At 36.6% G+C, this 23505-nt stretch overlaps 1 protein-coding gene and 1 long non-coding RNA gene across 2 annotated transcripts; both read right to left on the bottom strand.

The window, feature by feature from the left end:
- Window positions 1-5227: 5227 nt before the first annotated feature.
- LOC136179690 (uncharacterized) lies at window positions 5228-10760 on the bottom strand. The gene is made up of 3 exons (XR_010666652.1): window positions 8936-10760; window positions 7063-7151; window positions 5228-6694 (listed from the first exon to the last, which is right to left on the bottom strand). It is a non-coding gene; the product is annotated as an uncharacterized lncRNA (long non-coding RNA).
- Window positions 10761-19787: 9027 nt separating this feature from the next.
- LOC114921522 (coiled-coil domain-containing protein 73-like) lies at window positions 19788-23505 on the bottom strand. The gene is made up of 6 exons (XM_065956589.1): window positions 23413-23505; window positions 22545-22616; window positions 22310-22381; window positions 22185-22220; window positions 21975-22049; window positions 19788-19919 (listed from the first exon to the last, which is right to left on the bottom strand). The coding sequence occupies exons 1-6, from the start codon at window positions 23503-23505 to the stop codon at window positions 19788-19790; spliced, it is 480 nt and encodes a 159-aa protein (XP_065812661.1).

Here is a 23505-nt window from a genome sequence, read left to right as displayed (position 1 = left end):
ACTATCACAGTAATATGAAACCTTGTATTCCTAAATCAGGCTGAATGATTTTGGGAAATAATCCAATTGCGATTTTTTTTAAACTGTGTTTACTGTAGGGCCTGGCATACAGTACATGTTGCCTATATGATCAAATTAGATGATAAATGAAATGATTTGAATGACAGTTTCATATTGACTGATCTGTTTAACTTCCAGCCTTGTAAACATGTAATAATTGTCACACAACAAACCACTACCAAATAATAAGCATGGTGTAAAGATTAATGTCAAACCCAGTGACATATCACACAAACTGAAGTGCAAAAAAATAAAGGAGAAGAAACTTTTTAACTAAACAACAAAAAAAAAAAACAACTCTCTATCTCCTGGGGTGCATCCTCTCTTGTCTTCTCCGGACAGATTTTGATATGTTCATACAATGTGTTTTTTTTGAGTATAGACCTTGACAGTAAACACAGTGAATAAAATCTATACCACATCTGGTTGCCTTTGTTCGGTAACGTGCAACAAGATGTCCACTTCCTTTTCTCACCCCAGCTGTATTGTGTAAAGTTTCCTCTGTTCCTGTTCCAGACTTGCCGTTCTTTGGACTCTTTTGGATAATAAAATGGTTTTTCAACCTCTGATTTGTTACAATGCAGAGTTTGAAGGTGTTATTCGATTTTCAGGTGTCGGCTTGGATCAATAAAGGCAATCGGTCCCCTTTTCATAGACTCAATGCTCTTGAGTAGATGAGCTACACAGTAAATGAATCCAGCTTTTTTCTGTCTCTGGGCTGAATGTCAGTCTCCTCTTCTTCCTTCCTGCGTGGTCTTCTTCTATACTTTCTTTTTCGGGGCTGTTCACTATTGCTGCTATTAATTGGGGAAATCGTGACCTCTGTAGTGTGTTTTCAGGGGACTAAGGTATGCTGCCATCAGTCAGTTCCCTCAGTGTCAGGTATGTAATCAACATAACTGTAGTCTCTATGAACACTCTCATCTGTTGATTCATCTGAGGTTTCGTCTTTGTTCTAAAAAAAGAGGAAAATTGTGGTGTTTAAGGGGTTATTTGTAACCTTCGATTGTACTGAAGGGTGAAATGCTATGTCCACATGATTCAAGCACTGAAATAAGATTAAAGTTCACACAAAATGATAGTAAGAAAAGTGTTCTACCCTAACCCATTTAAATGCAGACAATTAGCTGTCAACAGAGAATGTGCACTGCTAATCAAACTACTGTTAGGCAGTATTTACAAGGATGTTTATGTTTTAAGTGGACAAGCATTTCAACCTAAGGGGTTCAGAAAGTAGTAAACAACAAAATGAACCAAAAGAATACTTTAATATAGTCAGTCTGTTACATTATGGTATATGCTACTTGCAGTGTCCTATACAACACAACCGGCTTTCTTCATTCAATTTCACTTGGCCCTTTGGCATTATTTCTGGTTTAGGATAGGCTGAGAAATATATTAAATGACACAAAATCTAATCCATATATTTTGTAAATTCAACCTTAACATAAAATCCATCAGGGAGTGAAATGTAGTATAAATGATAGTATATAACTGTTCATCTTTAAAAAGGAATGTAATCAATTTCAAGTTCAATCTGAATAACTGACAGAACAATTGCAGTGTGATATTTTGTCTCCATTGTGCATCCCCTCTTTATTAATCTTAGCTTAAAACCTGAGTACAGGAGTCAAGGAGTCTTTGCAAGGGACATTTGACACCACCATATACACATACTGTACACTTGGCAGAGCCCTCAAATGGATAGACATGATGGTGGATTTTTGTTTCTTGTATACAGTTTGAATGGAAACTCTGCAGTGTCTCAATGAGTGGAGATGAGCACGATGAGACTCCCTTCATAAATGAGGGAAACATTTTCCAAATGTATATAGTTACAAAATGAGTATAATAAGAGAATGAGATAATAACCTGTCTTTTTCCTGATTTTAGTTTTGGTTAACACTCGTGGGTCGCTGCATGATTCCAAGGTATTTTCATTTCTGAGGATTTGGCAGGAGATGGGCAGACACTTAATTAAAACACATAAATACTGTTACATTTTAGATACTCCAACTGAGAAGTAAATAAAATGCACAAATAATGTATATGAAATGCATTTATAAAAACATTTAGTTACTAACAATAAAATTAGGATTGAGTAAACACCTCCCCCTTTAAGAGAAAATGAAAAACAAGTGTTCAAAATATGCTTGTATCAACCAGACTAGTGTTCCATCTTTAACACTGAAGCTCATATTTAAATGGAACTCATGTAGGAAAAGAAAAAGCCTGACCTTACCGTTTGAAGACCCATCTTGTCAGTTTTGAAGTCTTCTATATTTCTGCATCATGTTGTAGTCTGCAGTCTCCTTCTGGGAGGATCCTTTACATCCAGCCATTAACATCGCTTAATCTGTTTAGATGATAAGATTTTTATGTATTATAAACTCTTATTGACCGTCGAATTAAAGTGATACTCAAACAATTTATAACAAAGGTTTTTAATGGGCTACATCAAATTTAGAACCTCAAACTGACTAACTGCTAAACCCTTGACTGGACGTGGCACACATAGGCTCAAGGTATATTTATCAGCACCCCAGGGACAAATATTTAATCTCAAAGATATGCAGTGTTATAAGTCTCTATTAAGTCAATATATTTTGTGTTTTTTAATATTACAAAAAGCAGGTAAAAACCATACTTATTGCTATATTACAAAGACTATCCATCATGAGCACTTTAGCAAAGCAGCAAAAGTTACAGTGGTAAGAAAAAACTGCCTTATTAAAAGGCAGAAATCTTCGGTTGGATCCCCGGCTCATGACGAAACAGCCTTCACAGGCCTAGACTGCGCCGGGCTTGAAGTGGTGTTTTCTTCATCTGGTCACTGTTGAGTTAAGAGTTAATTATATCTATGGCTGAACAAACAATGACTTCAGATTGTTAAAGTAAAAAAAGAAAAAGAAAGTGCAAACTCAAAAAACAACAAAGAAATTTGGTACTCAGATAAAGCTGATGTATGGATGTATATAATCACACCTGCACTTCTACCTATCTGCTGTAGGTGCTACTAAAGAGAACACTAAGATTATGTTCTATTATATTATATTCTATAAAAGAAAGTCTTAAGGTGTTTTTCCCATGGCACCCACCACCAACAGTGTATTTAATATAAAAAAAAACAAAGTCACAAAAAAGGGTGTATGGGGGGACACATTGATGGAATGTGAATGTCAGCAGTCTCTTTATTTACCCTGGATAAAACACTGGGCATTAATTAACAGCAGGTATCCTCCCTAGCCAGGGAGTTATTGACTGTTTCAAAGCTCCAACACTTTATAACCCATCCTGTGTACGTCTGCAAGAGGGAGGAAGGGACAGAAAGTGTATGTGAGAGAGAAACTGAACGTGCATATTTGTGTGAACATTAAAAGTGACTCCTTTATGATCAACACCTCCCCCACCTCTCAACCCCTCCAGTCCCTTCCTACCCATAGGGATAAGGGTCAGCAATAGTAGACAGAGCCAATCAACCGCTTCAGATTTCTTTATGAGCCCATTAACATTCATGTCTATTCATAATCATTAAATGTGGTAGGATGGACCAAGAGGAAACCTTATGCCACCATCAAATGTGGACTGTTAATTATAGTATGTGAGGAGAATGAATGTGGGAGCTAGAGAAGGCAGGGGTCTTTGTTAGCAGTATAAACTTTCTATCTTCACTAGTGGACATTTTTGCAACATTGAAAGAAAATATACCAAGAAATGAAAATGTTTCTGCTTTAGAAGAGGATATAAGCAGCTTGACCCTTTGTACACAAATATATTCAATTGACTTTAATGCTTTTTACAACTTATTTTAATTGTTGTCTTTAGTACCTGAAACTGCTTTGGGCATGGCTAAAGAACAACAGTACTCTGTGGCCCGCAGGTACACATGATGAAAAATTTATGAAATTTTAAATGTGCAACTAAAATATGAGATTAATTAGAATAACAGAAAATGTTTGATGTAATTCAAATATTATGACAGCAAGAATTACAATTATCAATTGAATGCAAAAGTTGCCTCATCATTTGACATTTCTTACAATCATTTGAACATGATTTCTTTAGTATACAAAGAATGTCTGTGTCTATTTTTGCAGCATTTTTAAGGTAAACAAAGAAGCTTTTTCTGCCTTCATTTAGAGATAAGACAGTGGATATAGTCAGAAATTTGGGAAAGAGAGTGGGGAATGACGTGGGAGAAAGGAGCACCAGCTTGGATTAGGACCTGGGCCTCCCGCTGGGAGGATTCCAACCTCGGTACATGGTGCGCGCACAATAACCACTAGGCTACCGGCAGCATTTTAATTAAGGCTATGTAGAGTGACTGTGTCAGTGATTTTTGGTTATTCTGGAATTGTCTGAGTTAGACTTGTTGTGAAAAAAGTCATTCCCAGTAACTGATCCTTTGAATTAACTTACTAGTAAGTCATGACACTAGATTGTGCAAACTGAATTTTGTTACAATGCATGCAAATGAGCACAAGTTATGGCGTACTGCTGTTTTGGTATTCTCTTGAGGGTAAATAGTGATGGGCTTAATACCCAGTCCCTTAATATATCCTATGAAATGTTGATATTTCATGTTATCATCAAATGTAATGATTTGAACATTTTAAAATGATAAATATAAAGAAACAGCTGAAACAATGTAAGATTAACAGATAACAGAAGATTCTAACAGATGGCCAAACTGTTTTCAGGACTTGTGCAAATAGGTGAGATTGAGAAAACATGGGACACTAAATTTAATATTTAAGACCATCAGAACAAAGAACCAGCTGACATGAGATAAAAATAAGAATTTTGACTTTAGGCTGAGCCATTTAAGGAGAAAATTGCAAAAATTTCAACTTGATTATTACAGTGCCAAGTAGAGGTGATTGAGTGTAAAATGCATTAGAGGAAAATAAAGGGGTTTCCTAGGGTTAGGGAAAAGAACAGAAGAGAAGAAATTAACCACTTTGAATACTTATCTCAAGAAAAACCACAAGAGTGTCATATTCTCTACAAGGGCTCTATCTGGCCCTGTGATCGCCTGCTCAAGCATTTTCATGACAACAAAACATTTTTGGGCTGCATCAGCAAGTTTGACTGCTGTGACCATTATTATCAATAATAATAACAACAACAACAACAACAACAACAACAATAATAATAATTTCTGTATTTAAAGCATTTCTGCAAAACAAACGTTTACAATTAGCTACACAATGTTCTGTTAAACAAATAAGAAATTCAACTAAATAAAGAAACCTTGCATTGAAAAAACATGTAAAAAAAATACACCCCTTTCATATGGAAAAGTGACCTTTAAGAGATTTTACTGTTAAAATGTTTTGTTTAGATCAACCTTCCAATATTTGGTACAAAATGACTGTCACCAGTAGTCATTCAACACTTTAGTATAAACTGCAAGAAAAAAAGGTTTTGCCTCTGCTTCTCAGCTTAGAGAAATGCTTTCTTAACCCTTATATGATACATGTATGACAATACAAATATATGTAAAAGAATCTCTAGTCAGCTGCTTCATGCCCACACAGGGTCAGAGACTAAAGAGAGACTTGTGTAAGCATGTGTTAATTAGACTGTTCATTTCTAATTGATTTTGGTTAATTGGGATTGTGGGTGTTTTGTTAATTACCTTTTTCTTAATTGATTTAAAGAGGTTCTAACATGTTTTGCAGCAGCAGAAGAATGAACATGGTGTCACCCATAGCTGCCTAAACCCCTTAGAGCTCATTTGAGACATGCAACCCAGATATGCCATGAGGCTAATTATTTTTAATTACCATGTTAACAGTTACAGGCCTTTTGAACTGACAATGGTGCTTGGCATTTGCAGTCTGTTTATCTGACTCCATGCTGTGCAAGACTCAACATTTTGTGCTGTGAATTTTATGTTTTGTTGATCCATTAAATGACATCCAACCCCCACAACGTGTGAAATAGTGTTCTTTTAGTAAGTGAGGCAGTACAGATTCGACTCAGCCAGCCCGACTGCCACGGGAAATCTAAAAATTTCCTTGTGAAGAAGAGATGTCTGCTTTAGAGCAAAATAATAGATAATAGTACCGTGTAACATATTTTATGCTTTTTAATCATACGATTAACTAAGGCTATATTCAACTTCATGCAACAAAGTCCAAATGTAGACTAAAGGTTTTACCAAAAAATGAACAATGACATTTCAACAATTTCCAAAAACATTAGAAACTGTTGAAATGTGTGAACATGTGATCACATCAGGAAATTGATTCTACCAAAAAGTGGACCCCCTCAAACAATTTAACAACTTTTATCTTTAAACCCATTGAAAACATTAACAGAAGGGAAACTCCCATGTTTGCGGAGGAAAATGAATCAAACTTTTAATACTTTAAACCTTCTCTTTCAGGAGTTACAATGTATGTGCAACAGAAGAAAGTTAACTATAGAAACACAGCATCCCTCAACAAAACAGTAAGCTTTGGATATTTAGTTGTCAGTTCTTCGTCTGTCTGTGTTAAGAAACTGTTCAATTTTAGAGATCTGGGCTCTGAATGAGTGTTGGTCTTCCCTGACTGGAAGGATGTGGGACGTCCCCCAGTCTGTTTCTAAACTTGGACCTGCAGTTGAGGTAGGAGCTCTGCCATGCCTGGTGTACGGAGAAACAACCAGAAATTACACAGTTACTCCCAATTAAGAATAAATACTAGTTACCTACATTTTGCAGTTGCATTAAGAATTAAGACAGACTTTGTGGTCATACTGACTGTCTACAGTATGTGTGCTCTGACAAACTATATGTATGTGTATTATGTACGTATATATAAATGAATTGCAAAATGATTGTCATATTTGTCACAAAAAATAAATTTGATGATCCACAACAATTGTTGTTCATGAGTTTTAGCAGTAACCTTCACAGCGTGTTTAGTTATGGAATTAAGCTTTTAGAAAGGTTATAGTGTAGTTTGCAATGCTAAGCAATCAAGTTTTTATTCTGGAACAAGATGAACTTACACTGGGGTGGTCTGCCATAATAGTCTGCTGACTGTGTGGGAGGATGAGGAGACTGGAAGCAAACTGACGGATAAAGAAGCTCTGCTCTCCTGTGTAAAAAAAAAAAAAGGTAACTAAGTTTATCAAAAGGTCAAAAGGAGTCATTTTTCTCAATGGCTTTTTCTTCCTGAGGATACTAAAAATGTCTAGGTAATGGATCGTTAACCAATGAACATACAGGTAGACAATATCAGTGGGAACAGTATCCACCCGGAGAAAGTAGCCAGGACAACACTGATGTCTATGTGACATTACCAGTGTGTAGAATCTGCTGATAAAAGGTGCTTAGACCCTTACTACAATTTGTGTAACTATACAACCAATGATTTTTCTTACAGTTTATCTTGAAGTCAGTCACTTGCATTTGCAGCACTATGATCTTATTAACAATCAGTGAGAGTTTGCAGGGAGAGGGACTAAGGGCATGGTCACACTGGCAATGTTGTCGTACCGTGCTTAAAGGGATACTTCCCCCATTTGCATTAAGCTTTGTATCATTAGAAACCTGGTAGTATTTTTGAATGGTCATCAATCCCGTCCTCATTTTCCCCTGAGACGGGAAAGCTTCGTATTTCTCGTCTGAAAAGGAGCCTCCGATAATGCAAAAAAATCGTTATTTTGAAAAGAGCGCCCATGACGTCAACAGCGCCGTTCTAAAAAGTTGAAAGATTTTCAACTTGAATGGACAGATGTGCAGCGCTTTTCTTCTCAGTGCACAAACGCTTCATGCAGACACTCCCGAGTGTACAGCCAGCACTTTTCTGCCTGGAAAAAATGCTTGGTGGACAAGGGGCCTAACTCATCACTAGAATTTGTGTGAGATGAATTTCGCCTCAGTCTGGTGGTAGCTAGCTTAGTAGGTGGTGGTCTCTAGATAAGTGGGAGTGGCCTGCAGTGCTGTGCATTCTGGGAGTTGTTGTCTTTCATCCACATGAGCCAAAAAGACACTTTCTGCCTTTCCTCAGCCAAGAAGGCATCAACTTCAAAATGTATTTCACATTTCTACTACAGATATGACCCAATGTCAATACAGATTCATGTTTCAACGGGTGAAGTATCCCTTTAAGCTCGATTGACCCCCTCCTCCCCATTCCCCCGCTGGCCCTCACGGCCTGCAGTCACACTGCTCCAGGACAAACCGGGCCTAAGCATGGTTACCTCTTGTACATAACTTCGTAATACAACACATGCATGCTTTATGTTATAATGAAGCGTGCTCAGTTTACAAACAGGCGGACACGAGAAAAAGACAAAAAAAAGGGACGAACAGTCGAGTCCACGTCTGCACATCAGAGAACATCACAGAGAACATGACAGCTACTTTACTGACTTCGTGGCTTATTTTGAGTTATTTTAATCAGATACAGCCATAAATAAATTAAAAAAATAAAAGAGACACGCGGTCAACTCCACGTCTGAACTTGGGAGAGAAGACAGCTACTTTGTGTCTTCACTTTGAGTCATGTTAGTCAGATACAAACATGAAACTCTGGATTTCTCCATAATGAAGGCTGTCAGCGGTGTGTACCCGCGTGCTTGTGCTTGTGCTCGTGCATAAAGTGTACTGTGCCGAAGTACACCTCTCCGAAGGAAGTGTACTGTGCTTGAGCACGTTGCAGAGTGGTTCAACTGGTCAAACAAACTGGACTTTAGAGGGAAGCATGCTTAGGCACGGAACAGATTGCCAGTTAGACCACGCCCTAATTTAGAAAAGGGAAAAGTGAGAATGAAGAACAATGGAGAAAGTCAGAAGGTAAGAGACAAATGTGAAGTGCCTTTGGACCATTGGTTGTCTACTTATCTAATAAAAAGCATGTTGTATTAATTGAATTACCTGAACAAACTGATGCAGGACGGAGCCATCTGACTTAGTTAAGTGGTTAACTGCTCTCTCATCAATGCTCCAGTCATGTGCTGGCCTGTAAGTTGACTCAACATCAAGTAGTGGTTCATTTGCTGGAGTCTGCTTAGTTGCTGATGATGCATCTTTCACATGGCTTGAATTGACATATGGCTTCCAGTCTGTCTCCCAATTGGTTGCCATTGCATCTCCTGCATCTTCTCTTATGCAAATTTTCTTGTGACAGCTGTAAGTATTCATTTTAGTTTCCATGGCAGCGTTACTTACATTGTTTCCCTCTATGTGAATGTTGGGCTGAGCTTCCTGTTCATATGCATTAGAATCCATCCTATAATCGGTTAATAGCTGTGCACGCTCCTTATCTTGGGTTTCCTGAATTTGAGATAATGCCTGTGTTTCATCCAAATTTCTCACTAATACACATTCTTCATTCAAATTTGTTTCAGACATTTCGTCTTTTCTCTTTGTGTTGGAAAGATTACTTGGTTGTATATGAGCTGATTCTGACTCTTGAATACTGACACTACAGTCCAACTGGGCCACTAGCGATGCAACATTGTCCTGTGAGCTATACATACTTGGCTGATTCAGTGCGTCAGACACTTTATTTGGGATGTGTCCTGCTGATTTGTTGGACAAATCCCCTTCCGGCGTTTCCTCTAGCATTTGACGACTTAAACTCATCACCTGAGTGGGGGGCAGAGCATCTTGAGCAAAACTCTTGACCTCATCATGGCAGAAGAGTTGCACCTCTTGAATGAGATCATTTGGCCAATGGTTGATACATTGGTGTTCATTAGGACTAAAGCTTTGTTGTTCTCTATGAATGTCATATCCTGTGGTCACGTAGCTTGAGTCAACATCCTTTTCAGAGACTTTTTGAGAGCAGTCTGAGGTAACACAGGCAGGGAGTAGTGTCTCCGCATCCATGATGTTAAGGTCCTGCTGTGGATTGCTCTTTTCTGTAGTTGTGTAAGTAGTCATCTGGGCATCTATCTGGTTTTCTGGCCTGTGTAGCTTTGGTTTTTCTGTCTCCTCTGCTCCATTTGTCCTTTCTTCCTCTTTTCTATCTCTTGTGGCTGTTCCAGGTTGTTTGCTGTCCCCCGCATCCTCTGATGACTGCTGGCTATCCTCTCGTCTGTCTACTCTTCCTGTTCTTTGGGTAATGATTATTCCTCTCTGTAGTCCATCAGTTCCGCCCCCCTTCACATCTTCTCTGTGGACTTCTTTTTTGCTATAATGCTGCTCTCTATTACTTTCCTCTCTGTCTTTTTTTCCTTTGTTCATATCATCAATCCATCCCTGATTTTGCTCAGTTCCCTTCCCTTCAACACTAACATCTTGGCTTAGCGAGTCTAAAGATTCATCAATAGACCCATTGTCAAGGCATAATGCAGTTGATGAGTCTTTCACACTGCAAAACACAGTTTTGCTAATCTGCAGACCATCTTCAGAAAAAGAGGAAGAAGAAGAATTTAAATCTGACCCGACATTAGAACCCCTCACACTTGTGCTAACATTTAAGTGTTCTTTTGATATGATGCATGCTGTCCCATTAGGACTACAGAGGCCGACAAGGTTGTTTCTGGTGAGTAGGAAGGTCAACGAGTTCAAGGGGTTAAGGTGCTGTTTAAATTTAAACTGCTGAGTAGGATTTCGAACATCTTGTCCTGAAAGAGATCACAGAAGAAAAGTTAAGAAAAATAAAAGGTTTGCAACAGCTGGTTATTTTGTACCCTTCGTAAAAATTCTGTAGCCTCTTCTGTTCTGCTTTAGGTTAAGGAGGTTTGGTGGAAGTCTTTTTTGGTTTGTTCTATTTCAGGTAAGTTTGCAATTGGCCTTTTGTTAACACAGACATATTTGTTTGGGTTCTTGCTCATGTTTTTACTTCTCTAATAATAATAAATAATTTATTTTACTTGAATATTAGTTTCAGCTTTTGCTTTTGGGAGCGGGGGCAGATCATATTTTACAGTATCGTGTTACACTTCTACTCAGGATGATGGCATAAGAATAAATAAAGGTCATAATGTTGAGATGTGATTCTCTAGTCGTCAGTCAAGATAGTTGCTTACTAAATTGTAAGAACAAGTTATAAATAGTTTAGTGTACTGTATATTAATCTGGCTGACCTCCAATTGCTTCAGTGGTTATAAGCTTTGCTTCTGTGTCCTCCGGAGAGTCTCTGTTTTTGGTCTTAGTGGAGGCCAAGTTCTGCAGAGCTGGTAGGTCAGATTCAGAGATCGGTTCATCAATCCTCTCCTCTAAAGTTGGAAAGTGCTGGCTGTTATAATTCTGGCATTGGCGGCCGTCTCTCCTCTGTTAAGAGAAAAGATGTCACATTTTTAGGATTTAAAGTTGCTTTAATTACAATTATTAAAGCAAACAACAACAAAACACCAGGGGTCATACCATGAAGCAGGATTAAAATGATGAATCCTAACTAAGTTACCATGGTAACTTATGTTGGTGAACAAGTCTGCTCAGGATCAGGCTAATCGAACTTAGATTAATCAATCAATCAATCAATACATTTTTATTTGTATAGCGTCAACTCATAACAAGTGTTATCTCAAGACACTTTACAAAAAGCAGGTAAAAGACCTTACTTATTATGATTAGCCAGGTTTTTAAAATAATTTCCAACAGGTAGAAACAGAATACATCAGGTGAGTTTCTGAGCTCACTTCACATGTTATAATAATAAGAAATCACATAAAACTCATGTCTCAGTTTTGTTCAAATCAATCAGGAATAAAAACCTTAATTATATTGCAAAAGCCCCACATCTAATGCAAAAGAGGTCTGCTCTATATCGGACAGGTCTAATTTAAATCTGTCATTAAAATTACATATATTTACAATATAATTAATAATTACACATATTAGTTTAATATTGAATCTTTGATTTCTTTAATTCTACTTAATTTTGTGTTTTATTTTGACTTTAGCTTTAGTAATGTAAACGTACGTTTTCCATGATAATAAAGCAATTTTGAATTGAATAGAAAAATTGAATAGATAGATATGTAGATACTTTATTGATCCCGAGGAAAAAGTTTCAATAAAAGATAAAATACCACAGAATAATATAAAGTGGTTTGCACATGAAAACAGAAACATGATGTAATACTCACAAAATATGCACATTTTGTCTGTCTGTATTTTTCTACCAAGCCGGTACGGATAGCTAGTGTGGCCGCGCCATAAGAGCTCAGTCACACTGGCAATGTTGTCCTGTACCGTGCTTAAACATGATTGCTCCCGCCCTCCACATTCCCCAACTGGCCTGCACGAGCCTGCGGTTACACTGCTCCAGGACAAACCGGGCCTAAGCAAACTCTTGTACATAACTTCGTAATACAACACATGCATGCTTTATGTAATTATGAAGCGTGCTCAGTTTACAAACAGACGGACTCGAGGATAATAAAAAAAAAAGGGACGTGCAGTTGAGTCCACGTCTGCACATCAGAGAACATCACAGAGAACATGACTGTTCAAGCGTGCCAAGGCCAAGGAAGTGTACTGTGCCTGAACACGGCACGGAGCGGTCACACTGGTCAAACGATTTGGACTTTAGGGGTGAAGCATGCTTAGGCACGGCAGGGATTCCCAGTGTGACCGCCTATATTATGGAGTAATCTGGAGTGTTCTGTCTGTGTCTGTGGGCCGAGGCTCAGCTGAGAGGAGTCTTTGATAAATATGAGCAAAACAACTGAACAAAAGAAAAAAAGGAAATTTATTGCAGAGACGCTCGTCGTTACTACGATGTGCTTCAGAAAACCAGAGTCAGAGAATTATTTTCTGCTCCTATACGCAGGATCAAGCGCTGCCTCTGCAGCCTGTGGAGGATCGTTCATCTGTCACTCTGTTTGTCACTGTTAACAGAGAGAAGATATTCATTGACTTCAGTGATTTACCTTAGTGTTGTTACCTGCAGCTTTCTGTCTCTCTCCTGCCCCGTGGAGAGCAATGTGTCTTGATGTCATATCATTAAGTTAATCTTTAGCACCCTGATGTGTTTGGTCTCAGTAAAATGACATTATTTTAACATATCAGCATTTTACTGTGATAGAAACGTAACACGAGAAGCATCACAGAGCACATTGTAGACGACTAAACATTTACGATAATGAAATGGTAAAAACAAAGTATAACCATTATAGGACATATGCAGAAGTCAGAGTTTCTGAGGTTACTTAAAATGTCCAGGGAGTGTAATGAAAATGGCATCTATTTCTAAGTGTTTCAACTTCAAAAATAATCATTTTAAGTTACAAATGTTTCCTTGAAACATACACATAAAGTCAATCCTCTTATTGCAACGAAATCTCTAGTTATATATTTTATCTTTTACATTAGACATCTTTCAAGTCATAGGTTTAGTTTTTGCACCAAGTAATAAAAGTAGTATCAATAAGTATCGGTATCGATAAGCAGTACCAGTATAAATAAAATCCTAACGATACCCATTCATAGCTGTATCTGATTAAAATGACTCAAAGTAAGCTCTGTAAAGTAGTTGTAGTAGTTGTCTCTGTGTTGTTCTCTGATGTGCAGACTCGACCACGCTTCACTTTTTAAATATGTTTCTGGAGTTCGCCTGTCTTCTTAACTGAGCATGCTTCATTATAACATAAAGCTATGCATATGCTGTATAACAACGTTATGTATAAAAGGCCAGCAGGGAAATGAGGAGGAGGGGGGCAATCATGCTTAAGCACGGTACGGGAAAGAACAAATGAACAAAACATAACTAAAAATCTAAATAAATAGAAAAGCAAACAACAAAAGAAGAATAGTCAGAAGTCTAATCAGGAGTCAAACTTTATAGTTTGTTTTTCTCTTAAACTTGATTAGTTTTAATTTAAGTGTCATGTGTTAAGCGTTAAGTTATTAACTCATTCATGAAGATAAAAAAAAACTTGGTTTGACTTCTACATAAAGAATCTACATTTAAGTTGGCCAAATAATGAGTGAATTGTACTTTTTCTTATTTTATTCTCCTTTAGAATTCCATCTTTGATTATATTATATTCTAACTTTGTCGACTGTTAATCTTTTTCAGAAATCCAACTGTGAAATGACCCCAATAAAGATCTTGAGTATTCAAAATCAAAAATTAGATGTTCTAAAGTTTCAATGTCATAATTACAAAAATACTTTCCCCCCAATATTAACTTTAAGAAATTCACTGAAGGGGTTGATATCATTCATCTTCCTAAAAGGTGTTTTTTATGTGTTTGGTAAAATGAGGGGGGTTAGGTTTCCAGTTTAATTCGTCTAACTTTTTCATTAAATTCCTCTTTCCCTTTGACACACTGAACACAGCACTCGTCTCCCTTTCATTGTTAATCAATTAAGCTGTTCGCAAAGCAATACAGCCTAATTTGGTTCAAGGAAATGCTGACAACTTTGGGCCACAGGAACCTTTTAGTTCCTTGAAGAGAAGCCCCTGAACCTTTTAGTTCTGGGGATCTTTGTTCGAAAAGAGGCTTAAGTGTGTATGAGTGTGTGGGGGTGAGTGTGTGTGTGGATGTGTCGTTGAACCTGCAGTTGTTCATCACTGTTCTTAATTATTATGATATTTATGGTTTTAGTCATTTCTATGTACAGAATTGAATGATTATTTAACTGGACATGCATTACTGATGGATAAATGAATGTACTTTGATATCTTGTTGCTGCATCAAAGCACGGTGGAGTCCAAGGAAAATTTCCCACTGGGAAAATAAAGTTCATCTTATAATAAGCTAAAAGTTGGAAAGTAAAATCCTAAAATGAATATCTTTGTCTGTTCGCATTTGTCATTTTTCTGTGTCATTTCTAATTACCCTGTTTTTTGAGTGTTTCAAAGGCCACTTTACATGTGTTTGTGCCATTGTCTGTCTTTACCTTCAGTCCATTTAAAAGCGTAGATTTCAGCAAGAGTTTGGAGTGTTCCTGTTTAATTTTGTCATAAGCCTCTCGCACAGCTTGAAGGTCCTGATGCTGACTCTTGATGTGATCCAGAAACACAGCCTTCTGTGAAATACAAAGAGACGAATTTAAGACTTGATCACCTATTTCAGTATGATAATTATAAATCATCAACATTTTTCCTTTTTTTAGCATTACAAACTAACCTGATTTTTTTTTTTTTTTTTAAACACAGCATGTCACTATGTAATATTATATATTAAAGTGTTTCTCCTACCTCTTTGTCCCAGCTGGTCTTTGAGGATATTGAACTCTCCATCAGATGGGCAACCTTGTTTTCCATGGCCTTGCTTTTCTCTTGCATCAACTCATGTTCCTGCTTAAGGTCCTGCAATAAAATTAATCACCTATAGGATTTTTAATGCAACACTAAATTTTTATGTGCTTATTTAACATTAATGTGAGTCTTACACAGGACAGGGAGAGAGAGGGCTTCTTTCTAATACAAATCAGCTGGCTCTTGTCATTTTAAATAATGAGTTTAATATATATAAATTAATAGGTGAAGTAAAATTCAAAAAAGGGATCTAGGTACTGAAAAGTGAATAAACTGTAAAGCCATGAAGGGATAATAAACACTTTGAGTATAATTCAGTTGCACACAGGGGCCATATTCATGATGCATGTGTTGTGATACACCACACTCACATTTCAAAGGAGAAATAATGGATGTCATTTATTTCTGTCCTTGTTTAAACTTTCTATTATCATTTTAAGAACCCTGAAAGATTCCTTATCAGAGAGTGACCATTAGGTAGTGCTGGGTATTTACCTGCACAACACAAAAACATACTCTATCATTTATGCATTCTTAATAACTTTGGCCTCAATAATAATTGAAGGATACGGCTTATAGAAAATAGAAAAAAGAGAATATATAAGGCCAAAGTTAGGAGAAGCAACAAAAGGGCAATCTATTTATCCAAGATGGTGTTGTCGTATCATAACAACGGACTACCGCCCCCTGCTGGCATGGAGAGTAATTCCTCTCACTCATGAGCAGAACGCACAAGGTGGTTGGCGTGAGGCGATGCCACAGGCGCCCTTCGTTGCCACTAGTTCTTTGCCGTCTGCTTGGTGTGTCAGGGCGTTTACAGACTGGATGATTATACAATGTGGTTCTATAGCTTGACATTCTACGCTTTCATTTAAACTTGAAAGTATTTTTATTTGTGAGTTAAATTTCAATTAACAAACATAAGTTTGACAACAATGCAACACAAACCAGTTACAGCATGTATGGATGATGTAAGGTTAGCCTGAGAGTGGGGATTATTGTTGAAAAAAATAATAATTATGAATATTTGATTTGATTATGAGTGTGCAATGGATTTGGATATATTTGTGTTATGTGACCTGTGGTTTGAGGAGTCATGGTATTACATATACAGGGAGGGTGCCAGGACAAATAAATACAAATAATAATATTAAATAAAGTTTTAAATTTTTCCTGTGGTGATCCACTTACAGACTGTATGCAGGTAGTGTAACTATGTTTCAAATTAAGCTTACATGAATATTTACAATACAGAAAGTTTTGTCGAACGCTAGCAGTGAATTAAATACTGACCTGATACCGCTGTTTATATGTCTGCAGCTCCATTTCCACTTTGCTAACTGTCTGTGTCTGACTCAACAGAAGTTGGTGGGTATGCTGCAGCGATCTCATCACCTCCTAAACGAACATAGAGGCATCCACAATAAATACACACATGACAGAAGTGACTGAAAAAGCTCGGTTTAAGATGAAGTAAAATCTATCTTTAATTCATAAGGAGAGACATTTGTTTCAGTTTTACTTTGGATAGAAAATGTTTCCTTTATATTTTCAGTAATATAATATAAGTTTTTACCTGTTTATCTTCTCTTAAACCTAGATTTTCTTCCCTGATTTTCTTGATGACTTCAGTTTCCTTAAAATGCAGAAGGAATATAGAAGACTATAACTATTGTTATCTTTGTGGCATGTTGACTTTGCTGATTATGGTGTGAAAGCTCAGTATAGGACAGACTCGTTTACCATGTTCAGTTTCTGATGCAGTTGCTGTAAACACCTCTCTGTTCCTGTAGGATTTTGGGTCTTGTCATTTCGAAATGTTGACACGTTGGTTTTGATCAGTTTGCTACTTGCTTCCTCCAACCCCTGAGAAAAGCACCATACACTGAATGATTATCCAAGTTGTTCATTTTAAACGAGTATTTTGAATACTTTTGTCTAAATCTTTACTTTAGACAATATCTTTGGAATCCATCAATTGTATTTGCTGTGGTACAGAACTAAATACTTATTAACAAAGGGGGAATGTTGGAAAGAATAACCATTTAGAGACAGCTAGTTGTTATCAAAATATGACGTCTTGACCATAAATGATTCCAAATATTAAAGCAATTTTTGACATACCTTCTTCAGTGATATAATGGTTGATATTTGTTTTCCATTTGCAGAAGTCAGTTTTGTGTTCATTTTCATGGTCTCATCAACTACAATTACACAGAGCAAGATAACATAATTAATTTAAGATACATATGTGCAATTTTAAATATTATTACAATAAATTTGTCTACAGATTAAGACAAAACATGTACGCTCTGAATATAGCATTACATTTTGCCTTTTTTTAAGTAATAAAGTTGCTCCACTAAACAGTGAGGCACACATACATTTAAGTGCAAAGTATCATTTACTCTGAGTGATCCATATGATGTGCAAGACATATTATTTAAGGTTTGAATGCAGCTGGGATTTCGCATAATCCAAATATTAGTGATAAAAAAAAGTAACTCATCTGCTTAGTGGATACATGGCAGTATTAGAGAAAATGTCAATTTAGAACTCATCCTAAATAAACTATTGAACTAGAAAGCCCTACCTGGTTCTTCTTCTAAACTGACAACACAAAGCTACAATGAACGATGATCAAAAGAATCATATAAAATGTTATTTACCAGCAGGATGCCATAGATCTGATCTAAGAGTATGTTGTTACCTTTCCTTAACAGGATACCATAACTTTAGGTGCAATTTGTCTTTGTGCTCTATGATGTAAGTTTTAGGCCTTTGCTATGACCACCATATGCTTTTGTGTGTGTATCCATCCAACCGTATATTACCATTCTGTTCAAGTTTCTCGTGGGCCTGTTTGACCATGTTGCACTGCCTGGACAGAGCACTGAAACGTTTCTCAACCTCTCCCAGCTGGATCAGGTGGCTGTCCTTTGACCTGTTCTGCAATGCTAGTTTCTGTTCCTGTGCAAGGAGTGTAGTAAAATCAAACAAATGAGAGCCTTCTAAACATTAAAATAAACGTAAACTTAATAATTGTTCTTTTCTTAAAGTAATTGCCCAACATTTTGGGAAAAATCTAATGTACTTTTTAAAAAAGACAAAATGGATTAAAAAAAATCTATGTTAAAAATAAAGCTACAGACGCCACCTGGTTAGCTTGTCCTGGTTAGAATTAATACAAGAAGTACATTTGGAACAATAATCTGGCTTTTTCTATAGATAACATTTTCTAGTAAAATGACATTAAGGTTTCATGAACTTACTTCTGTGGGCCAAACGAAAGTTTTATTCTAGACAGTTTGAAAACATGAACTTGTTGTTTCTTTTGGATTAAACAAACTAGATCATTCTTTAATAAATTGAGCTTTTGAAATTAGGTTAGCTGTTAGCTACTTCAGCTGCTTCTAGTCTTTCTTCCAAACTATGCTAGAGGACTGAGGGGCTCATGATCTGTATGCTTTTTGTCAAACATGAGCACTATTCACATATGCACAAAGCTCCTGAAACTTGTGTCAAGTTTTTCACTCCGACTTTGCGAGACTTGTGCGGTCTTTCTAGATGTAATAAACCTGCTTCATTATGTTTTCATTTGGCCACTATGTTTTTCTACCCTATTTTGTTGTATATCAGTGCTACATTTAAATTGAATATTTTCAATACGTACATGTAGTACTGATAAGCATATGATCATGGTCCCTCTTTTCCCTCAATGTCCCTGTGTGTTTGCTGTTTTTCTTTAACTTCATTTTAACCAAATTTTTTTGATAAAGTTAATTACAATTTTATAAATTGAATTATGTCTCCTGCCTCTTAGTGAAATGAACCTGAGTGCCTTATAAATTGGTACCGTTATATTTAAATATTTCCTTGGGTGAATATCCCAGGGTGGCGTTGTTTCGTGCATGTTTTTGGTTTTGTGTTAAGGTTAACTTGACAAACAATTATGATCTAAGATTCAAATTTATTTCCAACCACTTGCACAAAAGTTGCCACACATGGAATGCAACTATGGACACCATTTTCTTGGACTACAGACCCCGTACTGTAAGGTGCAAATGTGAACTGGCATCTCAGGAGGATTTCACAGGCAGCTTGCAGAGATTTTGCCTGAAAGTCTCTAAATTTCTAGAATGTTTTCAGGAGTGCATGTGTGAAAACAGCTTTAAAACACTACAGGGAAGCTTTCTGTCAAGTGATACAAAGGAAGATGGTTTAGCACAGCTAGTACCTGCTTCTCTCTGTTGATATAGGAATAAACTCAGAGAAAGCCTCAAACTGCCATTATGAGGCATTGTCTGTATCAAGCAGAGAAGATCACTTTACTCTCGCTCTACTTTTCCAGGTGACTCCCCTCACTTTAATTCACACTAGTCCCTCTCTCCAAAAAACAAGCTTACATTGACTTCCTCTGATTAGGCACTGCTATGTGATAAAGATTAAAACAAGCAATTTGTAGTTATTAAACATTTTAATTGAAATATTGTATCTCTTGTTGTAGCAGTCTAAAGTATTAAACACTCCTTATCCATTATTGCTCATAAACTCCATCTTTCAAACTTATCTTTTCTTGGCACCACTACAGTGTAAAAATAATTTATCACACTCATCAATCCCTTGAAAACAATTTTTATGAGTGGAAAAATTCATTACCAGTTCATTTGCTTTCTTTTCCAAATTGTATTTCAGCATCTGTCAAAAAGCAGTCAAAGAAAAATTAGGTGAAGAACAGTTCAAAAATATGTAACAGTGTATGAATTTAAAAACATTAACTCAAGTAATCAAAACATTTATCAGATGTATTCAATAGTACCCATGTTTATAATTTTTTTAATCTAAATTGTGATACCATTTATTTAAAATGTTATTGTATATATATGTGTGCACTTATTTTGCAAATACAAATATTACATCCATCTGAAAAATGTGCGTCCTATGTATTTATGTGAGTCTTTACTGATTCTGACTCTGATTATCTGTAACATTTTCTTTAATAAATCAATAAGTCAATCAAACTTTTCATTAATCTTTCATGGATTGATGAATTTAAATAACATCTAAATCATAAAGCCCAATACACCAACCATAAAATCTATTTATATTAATACTGGGGAATAACGCCCAGATACTGGAATAAAAGAAAAATGGAGAGTTTCCCATATGATCATTGATGAATGGTTCATGAACATTTGCAGCTAAATTATCTGTCAGACCAAATCAAATTTAAAATATGAATCTGTTTTCAAGTCACTCAGTTCAGATATTTAAGTTGTATTTTCTGTCTCAAACTAAGCCGTTAGAAGTGTGCAGATACTCATAGGCTGCTGTAGAGCGAATCACATTTTGGGGATCATTTAAAAAACAGCCAGTGATTTATTATCCCCTTTTGCATTAGCTATCAATGCAGGACGTTTACGCCCCTTTTTACGCCATGAGTGCTATTTCAACGTCCGAGTGTTAATGGTGGGGCCAAGTCATTTTTTTTGCTCTCTGTTACAGAGGTGTTACAGGTGTTAAAAAGTGGCAATGTTTGATGGTAGAGACGACAGGGTCGACCAGGGCTGAGTGTGTGTGTATGTGATATACCATAAAGCTAAGTCATATCACACACAGGGACTCCAGTATTATGCCACTGGTGGGTTCGGTGGGTTAAAAGTACAAAGGCCGAATAATGGCAGAGCATCAGTACAGGGCATTAGGTATTTATTATCTATTAGTATCTATTTCAGATTTCAGAATCAGATTCTCATTCTGGACCCAAGGGTTCCGCTACCTGTTTTTTAAGGGGATATGGGATATGGTGAGATGGGGCATTATTTGGCCTTATTTTAGATTTTTTTTTTTTTTTTTTTTTTTTTTAAAGCTGTGTTTGAGATGCACTCATATTTAATATTTGATAAAATAAAAAACAACAAAAAAGGAAATATATTATTGTATCATATGAATATGTAGCTCCAAGATAGTGAATTTGTTTTAAAATTAGATTAAAAGTGTCAGATTTAAGAAGCACATCAGCCTGTTTCAAAGACAATGCAGTAGTTTGTTTACTTTTGGCAACAACATGACTGTTTTGAAACACACTTCTGTTCCCCAAGGATTAATAAATGACTCTGATTTAATACAAATAATGAGGCATACATTTTCAAATCAAAGGGCCATTACCTGCGTACTATATTAAGATGCTATTTGCCTTTTATGTAGCTGCAGACAGAGTATTCACTAATATTAGACTGCTTTTATTAATTATTTAGATTTAACTATAGATCAATTAAACCGCACTGTTCTAATGGAGCCAAAATTGCAATAAAGCAAATTTTCATGACATGGCAATTAAATCACTTCAATGCAAACTGTCATTGATGGGGAAATTTGTTAAATTAAATGAATCCACCAGACCGCGTCAAAGGAATTCACACATGGGGCCTCACTTTAGCCAAACAGTCTATTGTCTCTGTTACGCCGCTGGGCTGTTAAAGTGCAGCAGACCGTGGGGATGGCTGTATATCAACTCTGTGGTGTCATCCTTGAAGATTAACACTCTAGCAGTGAGACTAGGTCAGGCCTGTGCAGTGACACCGTCTAGCCTCGACTCTAGTCGGGCATAAGCATCTCATTGAACAGCTTAATGATATTAACCTTACTTCTGATTTTAAAAAAAGATTGTCAGAAAGGAAGACAGAACATTGATGATGTGTTGAAGAGAGAGAGATTCACATTGAGAGAAGAGGCTGTCCTTGCTTGAAGTACCTGTAGCGACTTCATTGCCTCCTTTAAGTTGATCATTTCCTTGTCTTTTAACTCAACACTGATTTGGAATATCCCCTGCAATTTGAATAAGAAAAATACTACCGTGAGTGCCAAAGAACAATGAATACCAGAGCACATTTACTACTCCACTTATAACATCAATTAAACAAAATGATATTGTAGACATGTTGGGGAATAACCTCTTCTTACCTTCTCCTCCTCAATGTTACTTATTTTGGCCTGGAACTAGAGGGGTAAATAAATTCAAATGGTTTTAATGCAATGATCAAATCATTAGTTTTCAGTATAAACACTGTTAACATTTGCTAACATACCTGCTTCTGTGCATTCATTAGGGCCTCAGTGTGCTGGTTTGTCACTGTTTCTATTTGATGTTGTAGGGATGCCTGTCACACACAAAATCAAAACAATGATCAAAGCAACAACAAAGAACAAGTATTTAAAAATGTTTGATTTGTTAAATTCAATTGAAATTAAGATCATATTATATTTTGTGAATGTCAACCCAATACCCAAGTACTGATCAAAACCAGCAAGGCCCAGCCATACCTTCTCCCACTCCAGCTCCTGGTTCTCCAACACAAGCTTACTGATCTGATCCTCAAATAGTGTCTTTGCATCCTGAACCATGGAAATGCAAAAGGTTACATAAAGGCTGATTCTCAACCAGTTTTGCTAAGAGAAAACAATCATTCCAAGCCAGGAGTAATTTGCAATCAGACACAAAGGAAAACTGGAATAGGAAAACCAGATAAATAAAATAACAATTCAGTGATTTAAGATGGAATGGCTGCTGCATTTGTGATGCCAACAGGCACAGAACAAGGTAAAAATACGCAATTTATTTTATTCTTTAGCCAACTAACTCAGTGGAGTTGAGCCAGTATGTTTCTTTTGTTCATTTCTCTGTGTCTTTTAGAAAAGCACACTGAGAAGGGAGGTGATATATGGGGAAAGCCATGCCTATCCTCCCTCTTCTCCCAGAGAAGGAAGGTAAAAGTCAATTGCTTTCTATATCCTCAGGACTTTTTATGTGCATGGGGGAGCTGGTTTACTCGCTGAGTTTATTTTTAAAGTCCCCATTAAACCATGCTAGAAGGGTGGCATGTCACCTAAAAAAAAAAGATTGCAGTAGAAACAAAACTGTTAATTTTGCACTGAGGAAAAGTTTTTGTGTTTGAGAGGTGTGTTCGTTTGTAAATGTGTATTTTTTTAAAGACATTATTAAGCTTTATTAAGATTAGTAATCAATAGAAATCCAAGGGGACAAAAAAAATCAACTTTGGACTAAGAATACTAAAACATTTACATTTCTGATTTGTTGAACAATTCCTCAACTTATTTACTTTTTACTTCTTTCAAAAATACTGCGTCTGTAGCGATACCGCATGGCCATTAGGTGAACTGCACCAGTAACCTGTTGCTCGCTCTCCCTTGCGTGCTCGTCATATGTGCTCGTACACAAACGAGCATCATCATCGGCCGCCAAACACTGGATATTTACCGGCAT

Source organism: Labrus bergylta, chromosome 7 (assembly GCF_963930695.1).
Source record: "Labrus bergylta chromosome 7, fLabBer1.1, whole genome shotgun sequence".
NCBI classification, from domain to species: Eukaryota; Metazoa; Chordata; class Actinopteri; order Labriformes; family Labridae; genus Labrus; species Labrus bergylta.
The sequence above is the reverse complement of the archived record's forward strand: the minus strand, read 5'-3'. Positions and strand labels throughout refer to the sequence as shown.